The 23,928-nt window shown below is 49.7% G+C and overlaps 1 protein-coding gene across 1 annotated transcript in view; it reads left to right on the top strand.

Moving 5' to 3' along the window:
- The first annotated feature begins 3,995 nt into the window (after positions 1-3,995).
- Positions 3,996-23,928, top strand: part of LOC116957577 (large neutral amino acids transporter small subunit 4-like) — a 53,352-nt gene continuing 33,419 nt past the window's right edge. Inside the window, exons 1-5 of the mRNA XM_076056686.1 lie at positions 3,996-4,141; positions 6,487-6,620; positions 12,957-13,222; positions 18,790-18,850; positions 19,103-19,197. Coding sequence (XP_075912801.1) covers positions 4,058-4,141; positions 6,487-6,620; positions 12,957-13,222; positions 18,790-18,850; positions 19,103-19,197 — 640 coding nt within the window. The 5' untranslated portion in view covers positions 3,996-4,057. The remainder of the gene's footprint in view (positions 4,142-6,486; positions 6,621-12,956; positions 13,223-18,789; positions 18,851-19,102; positions 19,198-23,928) is intronic.

Below are 23,928 nucleotides of genomic sequence, written 5' to 3'. Positions count from 1 at the left end.
CAGGGGTGGTGATGAGGTGGTGGTGAGGGTGGTGAGGGTGGTGAGGGTGGTGGTCAGGGTGGTGGTGAGGGTGGTGAGGGTGGTGGTGAGGGTGGTGGTGGTGAGGAGAAGGAGGCGATTGAGATTGTTCAGTGGAGTAGCGTGGGAAATAGGAAGTTTCGAGTTCAGTGGTGAGTGTGTGCAGAGTGAGTGGGTGTGTGTGCAGTGTGTGTGCAGTGTGTGTGTATAAAGAATGCAGTGTGTGTGTGTGGAGTGTGTGAGCGAGTGGTCCGGTGAGTGAGTGTGTGGGTGAGTGAGTGTGTGAGTGAGTGTGTATGAGTGAGTGAGTGTGTGATTGAGTGGGTGAGTGAGTGTGTGAGTGTATGAGTGTGTGAGTGGGTGGGTGAGTGAGTGAGCGGGTGAGTGAGTGAGTGTGTAAGTTAGTGAGTGTGTGAGTGGGTGAGTGAGTGTGTGTATGAGTGTGTGAGCGGGTGAGTGTGTGAGTGAGTGTGTGAGTGAGTGAGTGTGTGGGTGGGTGAGTGGGTGAGTGAGTGAGTGGGTAAGTGAGTGAGTGGGTGAGTGAATGAGTGGGTGAGTGAGTGGGTGAGTAAGTGTGTGAGTGTGTGAGTAAGTGTGTGAGTGTATGAGTGTGTGAGTGAGTGTATGAGTGTGTGTGTGTGTGAGTGTAAGAGTGAGTGTGTGTATGAGTGTGTGAGTGAGTGTGTGAGTGAGTGTGTGAGTGTTTGAGTGAGTGTGTGAGTGTTTGAGTGAGTGTTTGAGTGAGTGTGTGAGTGAGTGGGTGAGTAAGTGAGTGAGTGGGTGAGTGAATGAGTGTGTGAGTGAGTGAGTGATTGTGTGAGTGAGTGAGTGTGTGAGTGGGTGAGTGAGTGTGTGAGTGAGTGTATGAGTGAGTGAGTGTGAGTGAGTGTGTAAGTGAGTGAGTGGGTGAGTGAATGAGTGTGTGAGTGAGTGTTTGAGTGAGTGAGTGTGTGAGTGTTTGAGTGAGTGGGTGAGTAAGTGAGTGAGTGGGTGAGTGAGTGAGTGTATGAGTGAGTGAGTGGTGAGTGAGTGTCTGCGTGGAGGAGCGGTGGTGCAGCGGTTAGCGCTACCTCCCCACCGTCACGTGCTGTTTGGGGGGGTCTGGCCTGTCTCCATCCGTGTTTCGTGTTGCTGGAGTGTAGTAAACATGTTTGTCACGTGTCCACGAATCCGGTTCTGTCTGGAATCGTGTGTGGGTCTGTGAGAAATTCTCACACCCACACACAATCACTAACACAATCATACACTCACTTACACAATCATACACACACAGTCACTTACACAATCACACACACACTCACTTACATAATCATACACACATACACTCACTTACACAATCATACACACACAATCACTAACACAATCATACACACACACTTACACAATCATACACACACAGTCACTTACACAATCACACACACAGTCACACAATCATACACACACAGTGTCACTTACACAATCATACACACACACAATCACTTACACAATCATACACACACACACTGTCACTTACACAATCATACACACACACAGTCACTAACACAATCATACACACACACTGTCACTTACACAATCATACACACAGTCACACAATCATACACACACAGTCACGTACACAATCATACACACAATCACTTACACAATCATGCACTCACTAACACAATCATACACACACAGTGTCACTTACACAATCACACACACACAGTCACTTACACAATCATACACACACTTACACAATCATACACACACACAGTCACTAACACAATCATACACACAATCACTTACACAATAATACACACACTTACACAATCATACACACACAGTCACTTACACAATCACACACACAGTCGCTTACACAATCATACACACACTTACACAATCATACACACACAGTCACTAACACAATCATACACACAGTCACTAACAGAATCATACACACACACAGTCACTTACACAATCATACACACACAATAACTTACACAATCATACACACACAGTCACTTACACAATCATACACACACACAATCACTTACACAATCATACACACACAGTCACTTACACAATCATACACATACACAGTCACTAACACAATCATACACACAGTCACTAACACAATCATACACACACTTACACAATCATACACACACACACAGTCACTTACACAATCATACACACACTTACACAATCATACACACACACAGTCACTTACACAATCATACACACACACAGTCACTTACACAATCATACACACACACAGTCACTTACACAATCATACACACACACAGTCACTAACACAATCATACACACACAATAACTTACACAATCATACACACACAGTCACTCACTTACACAATCATACACACACAATAACTTACACAATCATACACACACAGTCACTCACTTACACAATCATACACACACAATCACTTACACAATCATACACACACACACACTTATACAATCATACACACACACACTTACACAATCATACACACACAATCATTTACACAATCATACACACACAATCACTTACACAATCATACACACACACAATCATATACACTCATACACAGATACACATGCATACACACATACACAGATACACTCATACACAGATACACACACCCACACACTCATACACACACTCATATACACACGGATACACACACTCATACACAGATACACACACAGATACACACTCTCACACAGACTCACACACACTCACACACACTCGCACACAGACTCACACACACTCACACACAATCATACACAGATACACACACATTCATACAGACACACACACACACTCATACACACACCCACACACTCATATACACACACACGGATACACACAAACACGCACAATCATACACAGATACACGCACAGATACACACACTCACACACAGACTCACACACACTCGCACACAATCATACACAGATACACACACATTCATACAGACACACACACATATACACAGATACACACACCCACACACTCATATACACACACACGGATACACAAACCCGCACAATCATACACAGATACTAACAGTACTTGCCCCTACACACATTCATACAGATACACACATACACAGATCTTCACACACACACACAATCATACACAGATACACACACATTCATACAGACACACACACACAGATACACACACTCACACACAGACTCACACAGACTCACGCACACAAAGCTCCCCCGTGTAGCCCCTATCAGATTGTAGGGACAAGTGCTGCTAGTAGCGAGTAGCACCACCTATGATGCACACACAGACAAAGCTCCCCCAGGTAGCCTCTAGCAGGGCTGTAGGGGCAAGTGCTGTTGGTAATAGCGAGTAGCTATTACACACACAAAACTGTGAATACGGTGCAAACACGCCCTCTACTGGAAAAACCTGGGATCACTCACCACTCACTCACCACTCACCACTCACTCGCTCACTCACACACCACTCACTCACCACCCACTCACTCAACCACCCACTCACCCACTCACTCACCCACCCACGCACTTACCCACTCACTCACCCACTCACCCACCTACCCACTCACCCACTCACTCACCCACTCACTCACCCACCCACCCAGACACTCACTTACTCACTACCCACTCACTCACTCACCCACTTACCCACTCACTCACCCACTCACTCACTTACCCACCCACCCACTCACTCACCCACTCACTCACCCATCCACCCACTCACTCACTCACCCACCCACCCATCCACTCACTCACCGGGCATGATGTTGATGATGATGATGTTGTTGTTGATGTTTGTGATGTTGTTGATGTTGTTGATGCTTGTGATGTTGTTGATGATGATGGTGATGATGATGTTTGTGATGTTGATGATGATGGTGATGATGTTGTTGATGTTTGTGATGTTTGTGATGTTGTTGATGATGTTGTTGATGTTGTTGATGTTGATGTTGTTGATGTTGTTGATGATGTTGTTGATGATGTTGATGTTGTTGATGTTGTTGATGTTGATGTTTGTGATCTCTGTCTGCACAGTTGCCCAACATGTTTGGGAATCTGCGTTCAACATTCATATCGCTGATGATCGGCTCCTACGCCTCGTCAGCTGTCACCTTCCCTGGCGTCAAGGTTCAACAACAACAACAACATCATCAACATCAACAACATCAACATCATCAACAACATCAACAACATCAACAACACCATCAACAACATCAACAACATCAACAACATCAACAACACCATCAACAACATCAACAACATCAACATCATCAACAACATCATCAACAACATCATCAACAACATCATCAACAACATCAACATCATCATCAACATCATCATCATCATCAACAACAACAACAACATCACATCAACAACAACAACATCAACAACATCAACAACATCAACAACAACATCAACAACAACATCAACAACATCAACAACATCAACATCAACAACATCAACAACATCAACAACAACATCAACAACAACATCAACACCAGCATCAACAACAGCAACAACATCAACAGCATCAACAACAACATCAACAACAACATCAACAACAACATCATCAACAACATCAACAACATCATCAACAACATCATCAACATCATCAACAACATCATCAACAACATCATCATCAACAACATCATCAACATCAACAACATCATCAACATCAACAACATCAACAACATCATCAACAACATCAACAACATCAACAACAACATCACCATCATCAACAACATCATCAACATCAACAACATTATCATCAACAGCATCAACAACATCAACAACATTATCATCAACAGCATCAACAACATCAACAACATTATCATCAACATCATCAACAACATCATCAACATCATCAACAACATCAACAACATCAACATTACCATCAACATCAACAACATCATCACCATCAACACCATCAACATCAACATCATCAACATCAACACCATAAACAACATCATCATCAACAACATCAACACCATCATCACCATCAACAACATCACCATCAACAACATCAACAACATCATCATCATCAACATCATCAACATCAACACCATCATCAAAACCATCATCAACAACATCAACAACAACATCATCAACATCATCATCATCAACAACATTACCATCAACATCAACAACATCATCAACATCAACACCATCAACATCAACATCATCAACATCAACACCATAAACAACATCATCATCAACAACATCAACACCATCATCACCATCAACAACATCACCATCAACACCATCAACAACATCAACAACATCATCATCATCAACATCATCAACATCAACACCATCATCAAAACCATCATCAACAACATCAACAACAACATCATCAACATCATCATCATCAACAACATTACCATCAACATCAACAACATCATCAACAACAACAACATCAACAACATCATCAACAACATCAACAACATCATCAACAACATCATCAACATCATCAACAACATCAACATTACCATCAACATCAACACCATCATCACCATCAACACCATCAACATCAACAACACCATCAACATCAACAATACCATCAACAACATCAACATCAACAACATCATCATCAACAACATCAACATCAACACCATCATCACCATCAACAACATCACCATCAACACCATCAACAACATCATCATCAACATCAACACCATCATCAAAACCATCATCAACAACATCAACAACAACATCAACAACATCACCATCATCAACATCAACACCATCATCAACATCAACACCATCATCATCAACATCAACACCATCATCATCAACATCAACACCATCATCATCAACATCAACACCATCGTCATCAACATCATCATCACCATCAACATCGCCACCAACATCATCACAATACTCTTTAACATCATCAGCATCATCAAAATCATCATCATCACAATCATCATCATCACAATCATCTTTAACATCATCAACATCATCAACATCACAATCATCATCACAATCATCTTTAACATCATCAACATCATCACAATCATCATCACAATCATCTTTAACATCGTCAACATCAACATCACCATCATCAACATCATCATCATCAACACCACATGGTGCAGGTAATGTTGACTATGTTGATGATGTTGATGATGTTCGTGATGATGGTGATGATGGTGATGATATTGATGATGGTGATGATGTTGATGATGTTCGTGATGATGGTGATGATGTTGATGATGTTCGTGATGATGGTGATGATGGTGATGATGATGATCATGGTCATGTTGACCGTGGCGATGATGATCGTGATGATGATTTTGATCGTGATGATCATGTTGATAATGATGATAATCATCATGATCACCGTGATGACATCGATTATGTTGATGACGATGATTGTAACGATGTTGATGATTGTGACTATGATTGTGACGATGGTAACGATGATTGTGACGATTGTAACGACGACGATGACGGTGGTGGTCACTGTGTAGGTGATCTATGATCTGGGGGTGCCGTTCATCTCAATCCTGATTGGCTGGGCCGGCCTGGCCGTCTTTGTCTTCTTCAACTGCTTCGCCAATTGGCCTCTGGAACCCTTCCCAGGACCCGAGGACATGAACTACACGTAACTCGTTACACACGTTACACTGTGTGATATACACACACTGTGATATACACACACACACTGTAACTCGTTACACACACACACAGTGATATACACACACACACTGTGATATACACACACAGTGTGATATACACACACAATGTAACACTGTGTGTGATATACACACTGTAACTCGTTACACACAGTGACACACTGTAACACTGTGTGATATACACACACACACACTGTAACTCGTTACACACGTTACACTGTGTGATATACACACACTGTGATATACACACTGTGATACACACACACTGTGATATACACACACAATGTGACACTCTGTGTGATATACACACAGTAACTCGTTACACACGTTACACACACACTGTGTGATACACACACACTGTGTGATACACACACACTGTGTGATACACACACACTGTGTGATACACACACACTGTGTGATACACACACACTGTGTGATATACACACACTGTGATATACACACACACAGTGTGATATACACACACACAGTGTGATACACACACACTGTGATATACACACAGTAACACGTTACACACACACACAGTATGATATACACACTGTAACACGTTACACACACACACACACAGTAACACGTTACACACGTTACACACACACACAGTAACACGTTACACACGTTACACACTGTGATACACACACACTGTGATATACACACACACTGTAACACGTTACACACACTGTGACACTGTGTGATATACACACACACTGTAACTCGTTACACACACACACACACACTGTGATACACACACACTGTAACTCGTTACACACACTGTAACACTGTGATACACACACAGTGTGATATACACACACAGTGTGATATACACACACAGTAACTCGTTACACACACTGTAACACACTGTGTGATATACACACACTGTGATACACACACACACTGTGATATACACACTGTGATACACACACACACAGTGATACACACACACTGTGATATACACATAGTAACACGTTACACACACACAGTGTGATATACACAGTAACTCGTTACACACGTTACACACACTGTGATATACACACACTGTGATATACACACACACACACTGTAACTCGTTACACACGTTACACACACTGTGATACACACAGTAACTCGTTACACACGTTACACACTGTGTGATATACACAGTAACTCGTTACACACGTTACACACACTGTGATACACACACTGTAACTCGTTACACACATTACACACACTGTGATACACACACACTGTGATATACACACACACACACTGTGATATACACACACACACACAGTGTGATATACACACTGTAACACGTTACACACACACTGTGATACACACACACTGTAACACGTTACACACACACAGTAACTCGTTACACACACTGTGACACTGTGTGATATACACAGTAACATGTTACACACACACACACAGTAACACGTTACACACGTTACACATACACACAGTAACACGTTACACACGTTACACACACTGTGTGATATACACACAGTAACACGTTACACACACACAGTAACACGTTACACACGTTACACACTGTGATACACGTTACACACACACACTGTGTGATATACACACTGTGATATACACAGTAACATGTTACACACACACACAGTGTGATATACACACACACTGTAACACGTTACACACACACACAGTAACTCGTTACACACGTTACACACACAGTGATACACACACACAGTGACACACACAAACACAGTGACACACACACACACTGTAACTCGTTACACACACACACACACTGTAACACTGTGTGATATACACACTGTAACTCGTTACACACGTTACACACTGTGATACACACACACTGTGATATACACACAGTAACACGTTACACACACACAGTAACACGTTACACACACACACACACTGTGATATACACACACACTGTAACACTTTACACACACACTGTGATATACACACACACACTGTGATATACACAGTAACATGTTACACACACACACACTGTAACTCGTTACACACGTTACACACACTGTGATATACACAGTAACATGTTACACACACACACAGTAACATGTTACACACACACACACAGTAACTCGTTACACACACACACACAGTGTGATATACACAGTAACATGTTACACACACACACTGTAACTCGTTACACACGTTACACACACTGTGATATACACAGTAACATGTTACACACACACACAGTGTGATATACACACACAGTGTGATATACACACACAGTGTGATATACACACACACACTGTAACACGTTACACACACACACACTGTAACACGTTACACACGTTACACACACTGTGATATACACAGTAACATGTTACACACACACACAGTAACACGTTACACACACACACACAGTGTGATATACACACACACAGTAACACGTTACACACACACACTGTAACTCGTTACACACGTTACACACACTGTGATACACACACACACACTGTAACACATTACACACACACACTGTAACACGTTACACACACACACTGTAACACGTTACACACACACACACTGTAACACGTTACACACACACACACAGTAACACGTTACACACACACTGTAACTCGTTACACACGTTACACACACTGTGATATACACACTGTAACACGTTACACACACACACAGTGTGATTTACACACACACTGTAACACGTTACACACACACACACTGTAACACGTTACACACACACACTGTGATACACACACACTGTAACACGTTACACACACACACACTGTAACACGTTACACACACACTGTAACACGTTACACACACACTGTAACACGTTACACACACACACTGTAACACGTTACACACACACACACTGTAACACGTTACACACACAGTGTAACACGTTACACACACACAGTGTGATACACACACTGTGATACACACACTGTGATACACACACACACTGTGACACACACACACACACTGTGATACACACACAGTGTGACTTACATACATTCTTCCACCGGAATGGAAGAATGGCAGGTGCATCTTACAGATGACAAGTCGATGGTCAGAGGGCAGATCAGCTCCACGGTAGGTCCTGGTGTAAAGGACATGGGCCAGCATCCGCTGTTCCGTCACTATGTAGTCCAGCAGATGTTCTTGCTTGGACCCGGCATGCATCCGTGATGTTGTGTGGATGCGCCGATGCCGGAACAGTGTGTTGGTAATTACAAGCCCATGGGCTAAACAAAAATCTAGCAGCCTCCTACCGTTGTTATTGAGCTGATCTGGCCCATGCCCTCCAATCACTCCAGACCAGGTGCCAGCATCGTGACCAACTCGGGCATTGAAGTCACCCAACATGATGACTCTATCCCGAGGGGCCACTTTAGCCAGCACCTGTGACAGGAGGTCATAGAAGGCATCTGACTCATCGGCCTTGCCTGCATCCCTCCACGGATGTTCGTCTTCGGTGGGGGCATAAGTAACCACGACCACCATTCCTCGCCTCCGGTTGATGGGAAGGCGAGCCCAAAGTAGCCTGGGGCTTACAGCTTCCCACACCTCACCGCCACGCTCCCACGCCCCCTTATTCAGAAGAAGAGCCACACCCTGTTGTTTGGCAGTCTCCTGCCCCGAGTAGAGGGACTGTCCACCCTGCATGGTGGCAGGAGCCAGAGCCTGCAGCTGCTGTGCATTTAGCACCAAGAGATGTTGACTACCTCGCCTGGTACGCAGGAGGTCGTGGGTTCGATCCCGACCCTGACGAAGCCTGCTGCTGCTACTGCTGCTGTATATTTGAAGTCTGCGTCTATCTCTCATCATCACCATCATCACTGTGGCTAGGAGATGTTGACTACCTCGCCTGGTCTACAGGAGGTATGTGTCTCTCTCTTATCATCATCATCATCACGGTGGCTATGAGATGTTGACTACCTCGCCTGGTATACAGGAGGTCTGTGTCTCTCTCTCATCAACATCATCACGGTGGCTATGAGATGTTGACTACCTCGCCTGGTCTACAGGAGGTCTGTGTCTCTCTCTCATCATCATCATCATCATCACGGTGGCTAGGAGATGTTGACTACCTCGCCTGGTATACAGGAGGTCTGTGTCTCTCTCTCATCATCATCATCACGGTGGCTAGGAGATGTTGACTACCTCGCCTGGTCTACAGGAGGTCTGTGTCTCTCTCATCATCATCATCACGGTGGCTGTGAGATGTTGACTACCTCGCCTGGTCTACAGGAGGTCTGTGTCTCTCTCTCATCATCATCATCATCACGGTGGCTAGGAGATGTTGACTACCTCGCCTGGTCTACAGGAGGTCGTGGGTTCGATCCCGACCCTGACGATGAAGCCTGCAGCTGCTGTACATTTAGCACCAAGAGATGTTGACTACCTCGCCTGGTACGCAGGAGGTCGTGGGTTCGATCCCTGCTGCTGCAGCTGCTGTACATTTAGCACCAAGAGATGTTGACTACCTCGCCTGGTACGCAGGAGGTCGTGGGTTCGATCCCGACCCTGACGATGTCTGCTGCTACTGCTGCTGTATATTTGGAGTCAGCGTCTCTCTCATCATCATCATCATCACGGTGGCTAGGAGATGTTGACTACCTCGCCTGGTACACAGGAGGTCTGTGTCTCTCTCTCATCATCATCATCATCACCACGGTGGCTAGGAGATGTTGACTACCTCGCCTGGTCTACAGGAGGTCTGTGTCTCTCTCTCATCATCATCATCACGGTGGCTATGAGATGTTGACTACCTCGCCTGGTCTACAGGATGTCTCTGTCTCTCTCTCTCATCATCATCATCACGGTGGCTATGAGATGTTGACTACCTCGCCTGGTCTACAGGAGGTCTGTGTCTCTCTCTCATCATCATCATCATCACGGTGGCTAGGAGATGTTGACTACCTCGCCTGGTCTACAGGAGGTCTGTGTCTCTCTCATCATCATCATCACGGTGGCTGTGAGATGTTGACTACCTCGCCTGGTCTACAGGAGGTCTGTGTCTCTCTCTCATCATCATCATCATCACGGTGGCTAGGAGATGTTGACTACCTCGCCTGGTCTACAGGAGGTCGTGGGTTCGATCCCGACCCTGACGATGAAGCCTGCAGCTGCTGTACATTTAGCACCAAGAGATGTTGACTACCTCGCCTGGTACGCAGGAGGTCGTGGGTTCGATCCCTGCTGCTGCAGCTGCTGTACATTTAGCACCAAGAGATGTTGACTACCTCGCCTGGTACGCAGGAGGTCGTGGGTTCGATCCCGACCCTGACGATGTCTGCTGCTACTGCTGCTGTATATTTGGAGTCAGCGTCTCTCTCATCATCATCATCATCACGGTGGCTAGGAGATGTTGACTACCTCGCCTGGTACACAGGAGGTCTGTGTCTCTCTCTCATCATCATCATCATCACCACGGTGGCTAGGAGATGTTGACTACCTCGCCTGGTCTACAGGAGGTCTGTGTCTCTCTCTCATCATCATCATCACGGTGGCTATGAGATGTTGACTACCTCGCCTGGTCTACAGGATGTCTCTGTCTCTCTCTCTCATCATCATCATCACGGTGGCTATGAGATGTTGACTACCTCGCCTGGTCTACAGGAGGTCTGTGTCTCTCTCTCATCATCATCATCATCACGGTGGCTAGGAGATGTTGACTACCTCGCCTGGTCTACAGGAGGTCGTGGGTTCGATCCCTGCTGCTGCTGCCGCTGTATATTTAGCACCAAGAGATGTTGACTACCTCGCCTGGTCTACAGGAGGTCTGTGTCTCTCTCATCATCATCACGGTGGCTGTGAGATGTTGACTACCTCGCCTGGTACGCAGGAGGTCGTGGGTTCGATCCCGACCCTGACCATGCCTGCTGCTACTGCTGCTGTATATTTGGAGTCTGCGTCTCTCTCTCTCTCTCTCATCACGGTGGCTATGAGATGTTGACTACCTCGCCTGGTCTACAGGAGGTCTGTGTCTCTCTCTCATCATCATCATCACGGTGGCTGTGAGATGTTGACTACCTCGCCTGGTCTACAGGAGGTCTGTGTCTCTCTCATCATCATCATCATCATCACGGTGGCTAGGAGATGTTGACTACCTCGCCTGGTCTACAGGAGGTCTCTGTCTCTCTCTCTCATCATCATCATCATCACGGTGGCTAGGAGATGTTGACTACCTCGCCTGGTCTACAGGAGGTCTGTGTCTCTCTCATCATCATCACGGTGGCTATGAGATGTTGACTACCTCGCCTGGTGCTCGGGATCCAATCTCTTCCCCTCCCCACTACCGCCTGCTCCCGGGACCTCCCCAGGGTGAAGATCAAGCTGTCGTGGCTGGGACTCGACCACAAGGTGACTGGCCGGCGCTTCTACAGCCACGTGTCGTCCGTGGGCAGACGTCTCAGCAGCAGCGCCGGCCTCAAGGACCAACTCAAGGGCCTGCCAAGCTTCTCCGGTGGCAGCGGTGGTGGTGGCGGCGGAGGCGGTGGAGGCGGTGGGGGCCTCCAGAACGGCCGCTCGTTCTTCCCGTCCACCGATGACATCGACTGCAAGATGCCCGGGGGAGAGGGAGCCGAGGGTGAGGGGGAGGGGGGTGGGGGAGGGGGAGGGGGGAGGGGAGGGGAGGGGGGCGAGAGAGGGGGGAGGAGGAGTTTGAGGGAGGAGGAGGTTTGAGGGAGGAGGAGTTGGGAGGAGGAGTTTGAGGGAGGAGGAGTTTGAGGGAGGAGGAGTTTGAGGGAGGAGGAGTTTGAGGGAGGAGGAGTTTGAGGGAGGAGGAGTTTGAGGGGAGGAGGAGTTTGAGGGAGGAGGAGTTTGAGGGAGGAGGAGTTTGAGGGAGGAGGAGTTTGAGGGAGGAGGAGTTTGAGGGAGGAGGAGTTTGAGGGAGGAGGAGTTTGAGGGAGGAGGAGTTTGAGGGAGGAGGAGTTTGAGGGAGGAGGAGTTTGAGGGAGGAGGAGTTTGAGGGAGGAGGAGTTTGAGGGAGGAGGAGTTTGAGGGAGGAGGAGTTTGAGGGAGGAGGAGTTTGAGGGAGGAGGAGTTTGAGGGAGGAGGAGTTGTGAGGGAGGGAGGAGTTGGAGGGAGGAGGAGTTTGAGGGTGGTAGAAGAGGAGTTTGAGGGAGGAGGAGTTTGAGGGAGGAGGAGTTTGAGGGGGAGGAGTTGGGGTTTGAGGGAGGGAGGAGTTTGAGGGAGGAGGAGTTTGAGGGAGGAGGAGTGATCGGCGGTGGGGTGCGGTGGCTAAGAGGCGGCGGCGTGCTAAAGTGCTTGAGAGCAATCTCGTTCGGGCTAAGAATGCGTGCGGCTGCGAGAGGAGGAGTTTGAGGAGGAGGAGTTTGAGGAGGAGGAGTTTGAGGAGGAGGAGTTTGAGGGAGGAGGAGATTGAGGGAGGAGGAGTTTGAGGGAGGAGGAGTTTGAGGGAGGAGGAGTTTGAGGGAGGGAGGAGTTTGAGGGAGGAGGAGTTTGAGGAGGAGGAGTTTGAGGAGGAGGAGTTTGAGGAGGAGGAGTTTGAGGAGGAGGAGTTTGAGGAGGAGGAGTTTGAGGAGGAGGAGTTTGAGGAGGAGGAGTTTGAGGGAGGAGGAGTTTGAGGAGGAGGAGTTTGAGGGAGGAGGAGTTTGAGGGAGGAGGAGTTTGAGGGAGGAGGAGTTTGAGGGAGGAGGAGTTTGAGGAGGAGGAGTTTGAGGGAGGAGTTTGAGGAGGGAGTTTGAGGAGGAGGAGTTTGAGGGAGGAGGAGTTTGAGGGAGGAGGAGTTTGAGGAGGAGTTTGAGGGAGGAGGAGTTTGAGGGAGGAGGAGTTTGAGGGAGGAGGAGTTTGAGGAGGAGGAGTTTGAGGAGGAGGAGTTTGGGGAGGAGGGGCGGGGAGGAGGAGTTTGAGGAGGAGGAGTTTGAGAGGGAGAGGTTTGAGGGAGGAGGAGTTTGAGGGAGGAGGAGTTTGAGGAGGAGGAGTTTGAGGGAGGAGGAGTTTGAGGAGGAGTTTGAGAGGAGTTTGAGGAGGAGGTTTGAGGAGGAGGAGTTTAGGGAGGAGGAGTTTGAGGAGGAGGAGTTTGAGGAGGAGTTTGGAGGAGGAGTTTGAGGAGGAGGAGTTTGAGGGAGGAGTTTGAGAGGGGGAGTTTGGGGAGGGGGAGTTTGAGGGAGGAGGAGTTTGAGGAGGAGGAGTTTGAGGGAGGAGGTTTGAGGAGGAGATTTGAGGGAGGAGGAGTTTGAGGAGGAGGAGTTTGAGGGAGGAGTTTGAGAGAGGAGGTTTGAGGAGGAGGAGTTTGAGGGAGGAGGAGTTTAGGAGGAGGAGTTTGAGAGAGGAGGAGTTTGAGGGAGGAGGAGTTTGAGGGAGGAGAGGTTTGAGGGAGGAGGAGTTTGGGGAGGAGGAGTTTGAGGAGGAGGAGTTTGGGGAGGGAGGAGTTTGAGGGAGGAGGAGTTTGAGGAGGAGGAGTTTGAGGAGGAGGAGTTTGAGGGGAGGAGGAGTTTGAGGGAGGAGTTTGAGGAGGAGGTTTGAGGGAGGAGTTTGAGGGAGGAGGAGTTTGAGGGAGGAGGAGTTTGAGGAGGAGGAGTTTGAGGGAGGAGGAGTTTGAGGGAGGAGGAGTTTGAGGGAGGGAGTTTGAGGAGGGGGAGTTTGAGGGAGAGGTTTGAGGGAGGAGGAGTTTGAGGGAGGAGGAGTTTGAGGAGGAGTTTGAGGAGGAGGATTTGAGAGGAGAGTTTGAGGAGGAGGATTTGAGGAGAGTTTGAGGGAGGAGAGAGTTTGAGGGAGGAGGAGTTTGAGGAGGAGGAGTTTGAGAGGAGGAGTTTGAGGAGGAGGAGTTTGAGGAGGAGGAGTTTGAGGGAGGAGGAGTTTGAGGGAGGAGGAGTTTGAGGAGGAGGAGTTTGGGGAGGAGGAGTTTGAGGGAGGAGGAGTTTGAGGGAGGAGGAGTTTGAGGGAGGAGAGTTTGAGGGAGGAGGAGTTTGAGGGAGGGAGTTTGAGGGGAGGAGTTTGAGGAGGTTTGAGGGAGGAGGAGTTTGAGGGAGGAGGAGTTTGAGGGAGGGGAGTTTGAGGAGGGGAGTTTGAGGAGGAGTTTGGGGAGGGAGGAGGGAGTTTGAGGGAGGAGGAGTTTGAGGGAGGAGTTTAGGGGGAGGAGTTTGAGGAGAGAGGAGTTTGAGGGAGGAGGAGTTTGGGGAGGAGGAGTTTGAGGGAGGAGGAGTTTGAGGGAGGAGGAGTTTGAGGGAGGAGGAGTTTGAGGGAGGAGGAGTTTGAGGGAGGAGGAGTTTGAGGAGGAGGAGTTTGAGGAGGAGGAGTTTGAGGGAGGAGGAGTTTGAGGGAGGAGGAGTTTGAGGAGGAGGAGTTTGAGGAGGAGTTTGAGGAGGAGGAGTTTGAGGAGGAGGAGTTTGAGGAGGAGGAGTTTGAGGGAGGAGTTTGAGGAGGAGGTTCAGGAGTTTGAGGAGGATTTGAGAGGTTGGGAGGAGTTTGAGGGAGGAGGAGTTTGAGGAGGAGGAGTTTGAGGGAGGAGGAGTTTGAGGAGGAGGAGTTTGAGGAGGAGGAGTTTGGGGAGGAGGAGTTTAGGGAGGAGGTTTGAGGGAGGAGGAGTTTGAGGGAGGGAGTTTGAGGGAGGAGGAGTTTGAGGGAGAGGAGTTTGAGGGAGGAGGAGTTTGAGGAGGAGGAGTTTGAGGGAGGAGGAGTTTGAGGAGGAGTTTGAGGAGGGAGTTTGAGGGAGGAGGAGTTTGAGGGAGGAGTTTGAGGGAGGAGGAGTTTGAGGGAGGAGGAGTTTGAGGAGGAGGAGTTTGAGGGAGGAGGAGTTTGAGGAGGAGTTTGAGGAGGAGTTTGAGGGAGGAGAGTTTGAGGAGGAGAGTTTGAGGAGGAGTTTGAGGGAGGAGTTTACAGAGAGGAGGATTTGAGGAGGAGAGTTTGAGGGAGGGAGGAGTTTGAGGGAGGAGGTTTGAGGAGGAGTTTGAGGGAGGAGGAGTTTGAGGAGGAGGAGTTTGAGGAGGAGGAGTTTGAGGAGGAGTTTAGGGAGGAGGAGTTTGAGGGAGGAGGAGTTTGAGGGAGGAGGAGTTTGAGGAGGAGTTTGAGGAGGAGGAGTTTGAGGGAGGGAGTTTGAGAGGGGAGTTTGAGAGTTTGAGGAGGAGGAGTTTAGGGGAGGAGGAGTTTGAGGAGGAGGAGTTTGAGGAGGAGGAGTTTGAGAGGAGGAGTTTGAGAGGAGGAGTTTGAGGGAGAGGAGGAGTTTGAGGGAGGAGGAGTTTGAGGGAGGAGAGTTTGAGGAGGAGTTTGAGGGAGGAGGAGTTTGAGGAGGAGGAGTTTGAGGGAGGAGGAGTTTGGGGAGGAGGAGTTTGAGGAGGAGGAGTTTAGAGGAGGAGGAGTTTGAGGGAGGAGGAGTTTGAGGGAGGAGTTTGAGGGAGGAGGAGTTTGAGGAGGAGGAGTTTGAGGGAGGAGGAGTTTGAGGAGGAGGTTTGAGGGAGGAGGAGTTTGAGGGAGGAGTTTGAGGAGGAGGAGTTTGAGGAGGAGGAGTTTGAGAGGAGGAGTTTGAGGAGGAGGAGTTTGAGGGAGGGGAGTTTGAGGGAGGGGGAGTTTGAGGAGAGGGAGTTTGAGGAGGAGGAGTTTGAGGGAGGAGGAGTTTGAGGGAGGAGGAGTTTGAGGAGGAGTTTGAGGAGGAGGAGTTTGAGGGAGGAGTTTGAGGGAGGAGGAGTTTGAGGGAGGAGGAGTTTGAGGAGGAGGAGTTTGAGGGAGGAGGAGTTTGAGGGAGGAGGAGTTTGAGGGAGGAGGAGTTTGAGGGAGGAGGAGTTTGAGGAGGAGGAGTTTGAGGGAGGAGGAGTTTGAGGGAGGAGGAGTTTGAGGGAGGAGGAGTTTGGGGAGGAGTTTGAGGGAGGAGTTTGGGGAGGAGGAGTTTGAGGAGGAGGTTTGAGGAGGAGTTTGAGGAGGAGGAGTTTGAGGAGGAGGTTTGAGGGGAGGAGGAGTTTGAGGGAGGAGGAGTTTGAGGAGGAGTTTGAGGGAGGAGGAGTTTGAGGGAGGAGGAGTTTGAGGAGGAGTTTGAGGGAGGAGAGTTGAGGAGGAGGAGTTTGAGGAGAGGAGTTTGAGGGAGGAGGAGTTTGAGGAGGAGGAGTTTGGGGAGGAGAGTTTGAGGAGGAGTTTGAGGGAGGAGGTTTAGGGAGGAGGAGTTTGAGGAGGAGGAGTTTGAGGGAGGAGGAGTTTGAGGGAGGAGAGGAGTTTGGGGAGGAGGAGTTTGAGGGAGGAGGAGTTTGAGGAGGAGGAGTTTGAGGAGGAGGAGTTTGAGGAGGAGGAGTTTGAGGAGGAGTTTGAGGAGGAGGAGTTTGAGGAGGAGGAGTTTGAGGAGGAGGAGTTTGAGGAGGAGGAGTTTGAGGAGGAGGAGTTTGAGGGAGGAGAGTTTGAGGGAGGAGGAGTTTGAGGGAGGAGTTTGAGGGAGGAGGAGTTTGAGGGAGGAGGAGTTTGAGGGAGGAGGTTTGAGGAGGAGGAGTTTGAGAGGGGAGTTTGAGAGGAGGAGGAGTTTGGGGAGGAGTTTGAGGGAGGAGGAGTTTGAGGAGGAGGAGTTTGAGGGGAGGAGGAGTTTGAGGAGGAGGAGTTTGAGGAGGAGTTTGAGGGAGGGAGGAGGTGGCTCTGTGAGATGTCAACAACCTTGCCGGTGTACAGGCGGGCGTGGGTTCAATCACGTGCCCTAACAATCCTCTGTTGTGTCTCCTCCCCCAACCCCCACCCCTCCCCTCCCTCCCTCCCTCCTCCCCTCCCCCTTCCTCCCCTCCCCCCTCCCTCCCTCTCCTCCCCTCCCCTCCCCTCCCTCCCTCCCTCCTCTCCTCCCCTCCCTCCCTCCCTCCCTCCCTCCCTCCCTCCCCCTCCCTCCCCCTCTCCTCCCTCCCCCCTCTCCTCCCTCCCTCTCCCCCCTCCCCCCTCCCCTCCCTCCCCCCTCCCTCCTCCCCCCTCCCCCCTCCCCTCCTCTCCTCCTCCACCCTCCCTCCCCTCCCTCCCCCCTCCCCCCTCCCCTCCTCCTCCTCCCTCCCTGGTCTCCCTCCCCTCCCCTCCCTCCCCTCTCCTCCCATCCCCCCCCCTCCCCCCTCCCTCCCCTCCCTCCCTACACCTCCCTCCCTCCCTCCCTCCCTCTCCTCCCCCTCCCTCCCCTCCCTCCCCTCTCCTCCCCCCTCCCTCCTCCCCCTCCCCCCCTTCTCCCCCTCCTCCCCCCCACAGATGCCAGCTCGCCGCCGGGCTTCATGCGAAGCGTCATGACCCCCATCATGCTGTGGAGCCTGGCCCCAGTGTCCATCACCAGCTGGATCACTCTTCTACATGGGGGCCATGAACTCCATGCTCGAGTTCCTGGCCGAGGGCGACTCACACAGGTATCACGTGATCACGTGATCACGTTATCACGTTGGCCACCATGTCCATCACCCAGCTGAGACTCATCTTCTACATGGGGGCCATGAACTCCATGCTCGAGTTCCTGGCCGAGTGGCGACTCACCACCAGGTTCACGTGATCACGTGATCACGTTATCAGTTGCCACCATGTCCATCACCCAGCTGAGACTCATCTTCTACATGGGGGCCATGAACTCCATGCTCGAGTTCCTGGCCGAGGGCGACTCACAACAAGGTATCACGTTATCACGTGATCACGTTATCACATCATTGTCACGTTATCACGTTATCACGTTGGCCACCATGTCCATCACCCAGCTGAGACTCATCTTCTACATGGGGGCCATGAACTCCATGCTCGAGTTCCTGGCCGAGGGCGACTTCACACAAGGTATCACGTGATCACGTTATCACGTTATCACGTTATCACGTTGTCACGTTGGCCACCATGTCCATCACCCAGCTGAGACTCATCTTCTACATGGGGGCCAATGAACTCCATGCTCGAGTTCCTGGCCGAGGGCGACTCACAACAAGGTATCACGTGATCACGTGATCACGTTATCACGTTGGCCACCATGTCCATCACCCAGCTGAGACTCATCTTCTACATGGGGGCCATGAACTCCATGCTCGAGTTCCTGGCCGAGGGCGACTCACAACAAGGTATCACGTGATCACGTGATCACGTTATCACGTTGGCCACCATGTCCATCACCCAGCTGAGACTCATCTTCTACATGGGGGCCATGAACTCCATGCTCGAGTTCCTGGCCGAGGGCGACTCACAACAAGGTATCACGTGATCACGTGATCACGTTATCTCGTTATCTCGTTATCACGTTATCACGTTGGCCACCATGTCCATCACCCAGCTGAGACTCATCTTCTACATGGGGGCCATGAACTCCATGCTCGAGTTCCTGGCCGAGGGCGACTCACAACAAGGTATCACGTTATCACGTTATCTCGTTATCACGTTATCTCGTTATCACGTTATCACGTTGGCCACCATGTCCATCACCCAGCTGAGACTCATCTTCTACATGGGGGCCATGAACTCCATGCTCGAGTTCCTGGCCGAGGGCGACTCACAACAAGGTATCACGTTATCACGTTATCACGTTATCTCGTTATCTCGTTATCACGTTATCACGTTGGCCACCATGTCCATCACCCAGCTGAGACTCATCTTCTACATGGGGGCCATGAACTCCATGCTCGAGTTCCTGGCCGAGGGCGACTCACAACAAGGTATCACGTTATCACGTTATCTCGTTATCACGTTATCTCGTTATCACGTTATCACGTTGGCCACCATGTCCATCACCCAGCTGAGACTCATCTTCTACATGGGGGCCATGAACTCCATGCTCGAGTTCCTGGCCGAGGGCGACTCGCAACAAGGTATCACGTGATCACGTGATCACGTTATCTCGTTATCTCGTTATCACGTTATCACGTTGGCCACCATGTCCATCACCCAGCTGAGACTCATCTTCTACATGGGGGCCATGAACTCCATGCTCGAGTTCCTGGCCGAGGGCGACTCACAACAAGGTATCACGTTATCACGTTATCTCGTTATCACGTTATCTCGTTATCACGTTATCACGTTGGCCACCATGTCCATCACCCAGCTGAGACTCATCTTCTACATGGGGGCCATGAACTCCATGCTCGAGTTCCTGGCCGAGGGCGACTCACAACAAGGTATCACGTTATCACGTTATCACGTTATCTCGTTATCTCGTTATCACGTTATCACGTTGGCCACCATGTCCATCACCCAGCTGAGACTCATCTTCTACATGGGGGCCATGAACTCCATGCTCGAGTTCCTGGCCGAGGGCGACTCACAACAAGGTATCACGTTATCACGTTATCTCGTTATCACGTTATCTCGTTATCACGTTATCACGTTGGCCACCATGTCCATCACCCAGCTGAGACTCATCTTCTACATGGGGGCCATGAACTCCATGCTCGAGTTCCTGGCCGAGGGCGACTCACAACAAGGTATCACGTTATCACGTTATCACGTTATCTCGTTATCACGTTATCACGTTATCACGTTATCACGTTATCCACCATGTCCATCACCCAGCTGAGACTCATCTTCTACATGGGGGCCATGAACTCCATGCTCGAGTTCCTGGCCGAGGGCGACTCACAACAAGGTATCACGTTATCTCGTTATCACGTTATCACGTTGGCCACCATGTCCATCACCCAGCTGAGACTCATCTTCTACATGGGGGCCATGAACTCCATGCTCGAGTTCCTGGCCGAGGGCGACTCACAACAAGGTATCACGTTATCACGTTATCACGTTGGCCACCATGTCCATCACCCAGCTGAGACTCATCTTCTACATGGGGGCCATGAACTCCATGCTCGAGTTCCTGGCCGAGGGCGACTCACAACAAGGTATCACGTTATCACGTTATCACGTCATCACGTTATCACGCTATCACGTTGGCCACCATGTCCATCACCCAGCTGAGACTCATCTTCTACATGGGGGCCATGAACTCCATGCTCGAGTTCCTGGCCGAGGGCGACTCACAACAAGGTATCACGTGATCACGTGATCACGTTATCACGTTGTCCACCATGTCCATCACCCAGCTGAGACTCATCTTCTACATGGGGGCCATGAACTCCATGCTCGAGTTCCTGGCCGAGGGCGACTCGCAACAAGGTATCACGTGATCACGTTATCACGTTATCACGTTATCACGTTGTCCACCATGTCCATCACCCAGCTGAGACTCATCTTCTAGATGGGGGCCATGAACTCCATGCTCGAGTTCCTGGCCGAGGGCGACTCACAACAAGGTATCACGTGATCACGTTATCACGTTATCACGTTGGCCACCATGTCCATCACCCAGCTGAGACTCATCTTCTACATGGGGGCCATGAACTCCATGCTCGAGTTCCTGGCCGAGGGCGACTCACAACAAGGTATCACGTGATCACGTGATCACGTTATCACGTTGTCCACCATGTCCATCACCCAGCTGAGACTCATCTTCTACATGGGGGCCATGAACTCCATGCTCGAGTTCCTGGCCGAGGGCGACTCACAACAAGGTATCACGTGATCACGTTGTCACGTTGGCCACCATGTCCATCACCCAGCTGAGACTCATCTTCTACATGGGGGCCATGAACTCCATGCTCGAGTTCCTGGCCGAGGGCGACTCACAACAAGGTATCACGTGATCACGTGATCACGTTATCACGTTATCACGTTGGCCACCATGTCCATCACCCAGCTGAGACTCATCTTCTACATGGGGGCCATGAACTCCATGCTCGAGTTCCTGGCCGAGGGCGACTCGCAACAAGGTATCACGTGATCACGTGATCACGTTATCTCGTTGTCACGTCATCACGTTATCACGTTATCACGTTGTCACGTTGGCCACCATGTCCATCACCCAGCTGAGACTCATCTTCTACATGGGGGCCATGAACTCCATGCTCGAGTTCCTGGCCGAGGGCGACTCACAACAAGGTATCACGTGATCACGTGATCACGTTATCTCGTTATCACGCTATCACGTTGGCCACCATGTCCATCACCCAGCTGAGACTCATCTTCTACATGGGGGCCATGAACTCCATGCTCGAGTTCCTGGCCGAGGGCGACTCACAACAAGGTATCACGTGATCACGTTATCTCGTTATCACGTTATCACGTGATCACGTTATCACGTTGGCCACCATGTCCATCACCCAGCTGAGACTCATCTTCTACATGGGGGCCATGAACTCCATGCTCGAGTTCCTGGCCGAGGGCGACTCACAACAAGGTATCACGTGATCACGTGATCACGTTATCTCGTTATCACGTTATCACGTTATCACGTTGGCCACCATGTCCATCACCCAGCTGAGACTCATCTTCTACATGGGGGCCATGAACTCCATGCTCGAGTTCCTGGCCGAGGGCGACTCACAACAAGGTATCACGTGATCACGTGATCACGTTATCACGTTGTCCACCATGTCCATCACCCAGCTGAGACTCATCTTCTACATGGGGGCCATGAACTCCATGCTCGAGTTCCTGGCCGAGGGCGACTCACAACAAGGTATCACGTTATCCGTTATCACGTTATCACGTTATCACGTGATCACGTTGGCCACCATGTCCATCACCCAGCTGAGACTCATCTTCTACATGGGGGCCATGAACTCCATGCTCGAGTTCCTGGCCGAGGGCGACTCACAACAAGGTATCACGTTATCACGTTATCACGTTATCACGTTGGCCACCATGTCCATCACCCAGCTGAGACTCATCTTCTACATGGGGGCCATGAACTCCATGCTCGAGTTCCTGGCCGAGGGCGACTCACAACAAGGTATCACGTGATTACGTTATCACGTTATCACGTTATCACGTTATCACGTTATCACGTTGGCCACCATGTCCATCACCCAGCTGAGACTCATCTTCTACATGGGGGCCATGAACTCCATGCTCGAGTTCCTGGCCGAGGGCGACTCGCAACAAGGTATCACGTGATCACGTGATCACGTTATCACGTTATCACGTTATCACGTTATCACGTTATCACGTTGGCCACCATGTCCATCACCCAGCTGAGACTCATCTTCTACATGGGGGCCATGAACTCCATGCTCGAGTTCCTGGCCGAGGGCGACTCACAACAAGGTATCACGTGATTACGTTATCACGTTATCACGTTATCACGTTATCACGTTGGCCACCATGTCCATCACCCAGCTGAGACTCATCTTCTACATGGGGGCCATGAACTCCATGCTCGAGTTCCTGGCCGAGGGCGACTCGCAACAAGGTATCACGTGATCACGTGATCACGTTATCACGTTATCACGTTATCACGTTATCACGTTATCACGTTGGCCACCATGTCCATCACCCAGCTGAGACTCATCTTCTACATGGGGGCCATGAACTCCATGC

Source organism: Petromyzon marinus, chromosome 77 (assembly GCF_048934315.1).
Source record: "Petromyzon marinus isolate PM22_M1 ecotype Great Lakes invasive population chromosome 77, UKy_Petmar_22M1.pri1.0, whole genome shotgun sequence".
Classification (NCBI taxonomy): Eukaryota; Metazoa; Chordata; class Hyperoartia; order Petromyzontiformes; family Petromyzontidae; genus Petromyzon; species Petromyzon marinus.
Note: the sequence above shows the minus strand (reverse complement) of the source record. Positions and strands in the feature narration are given on the sequence as shown.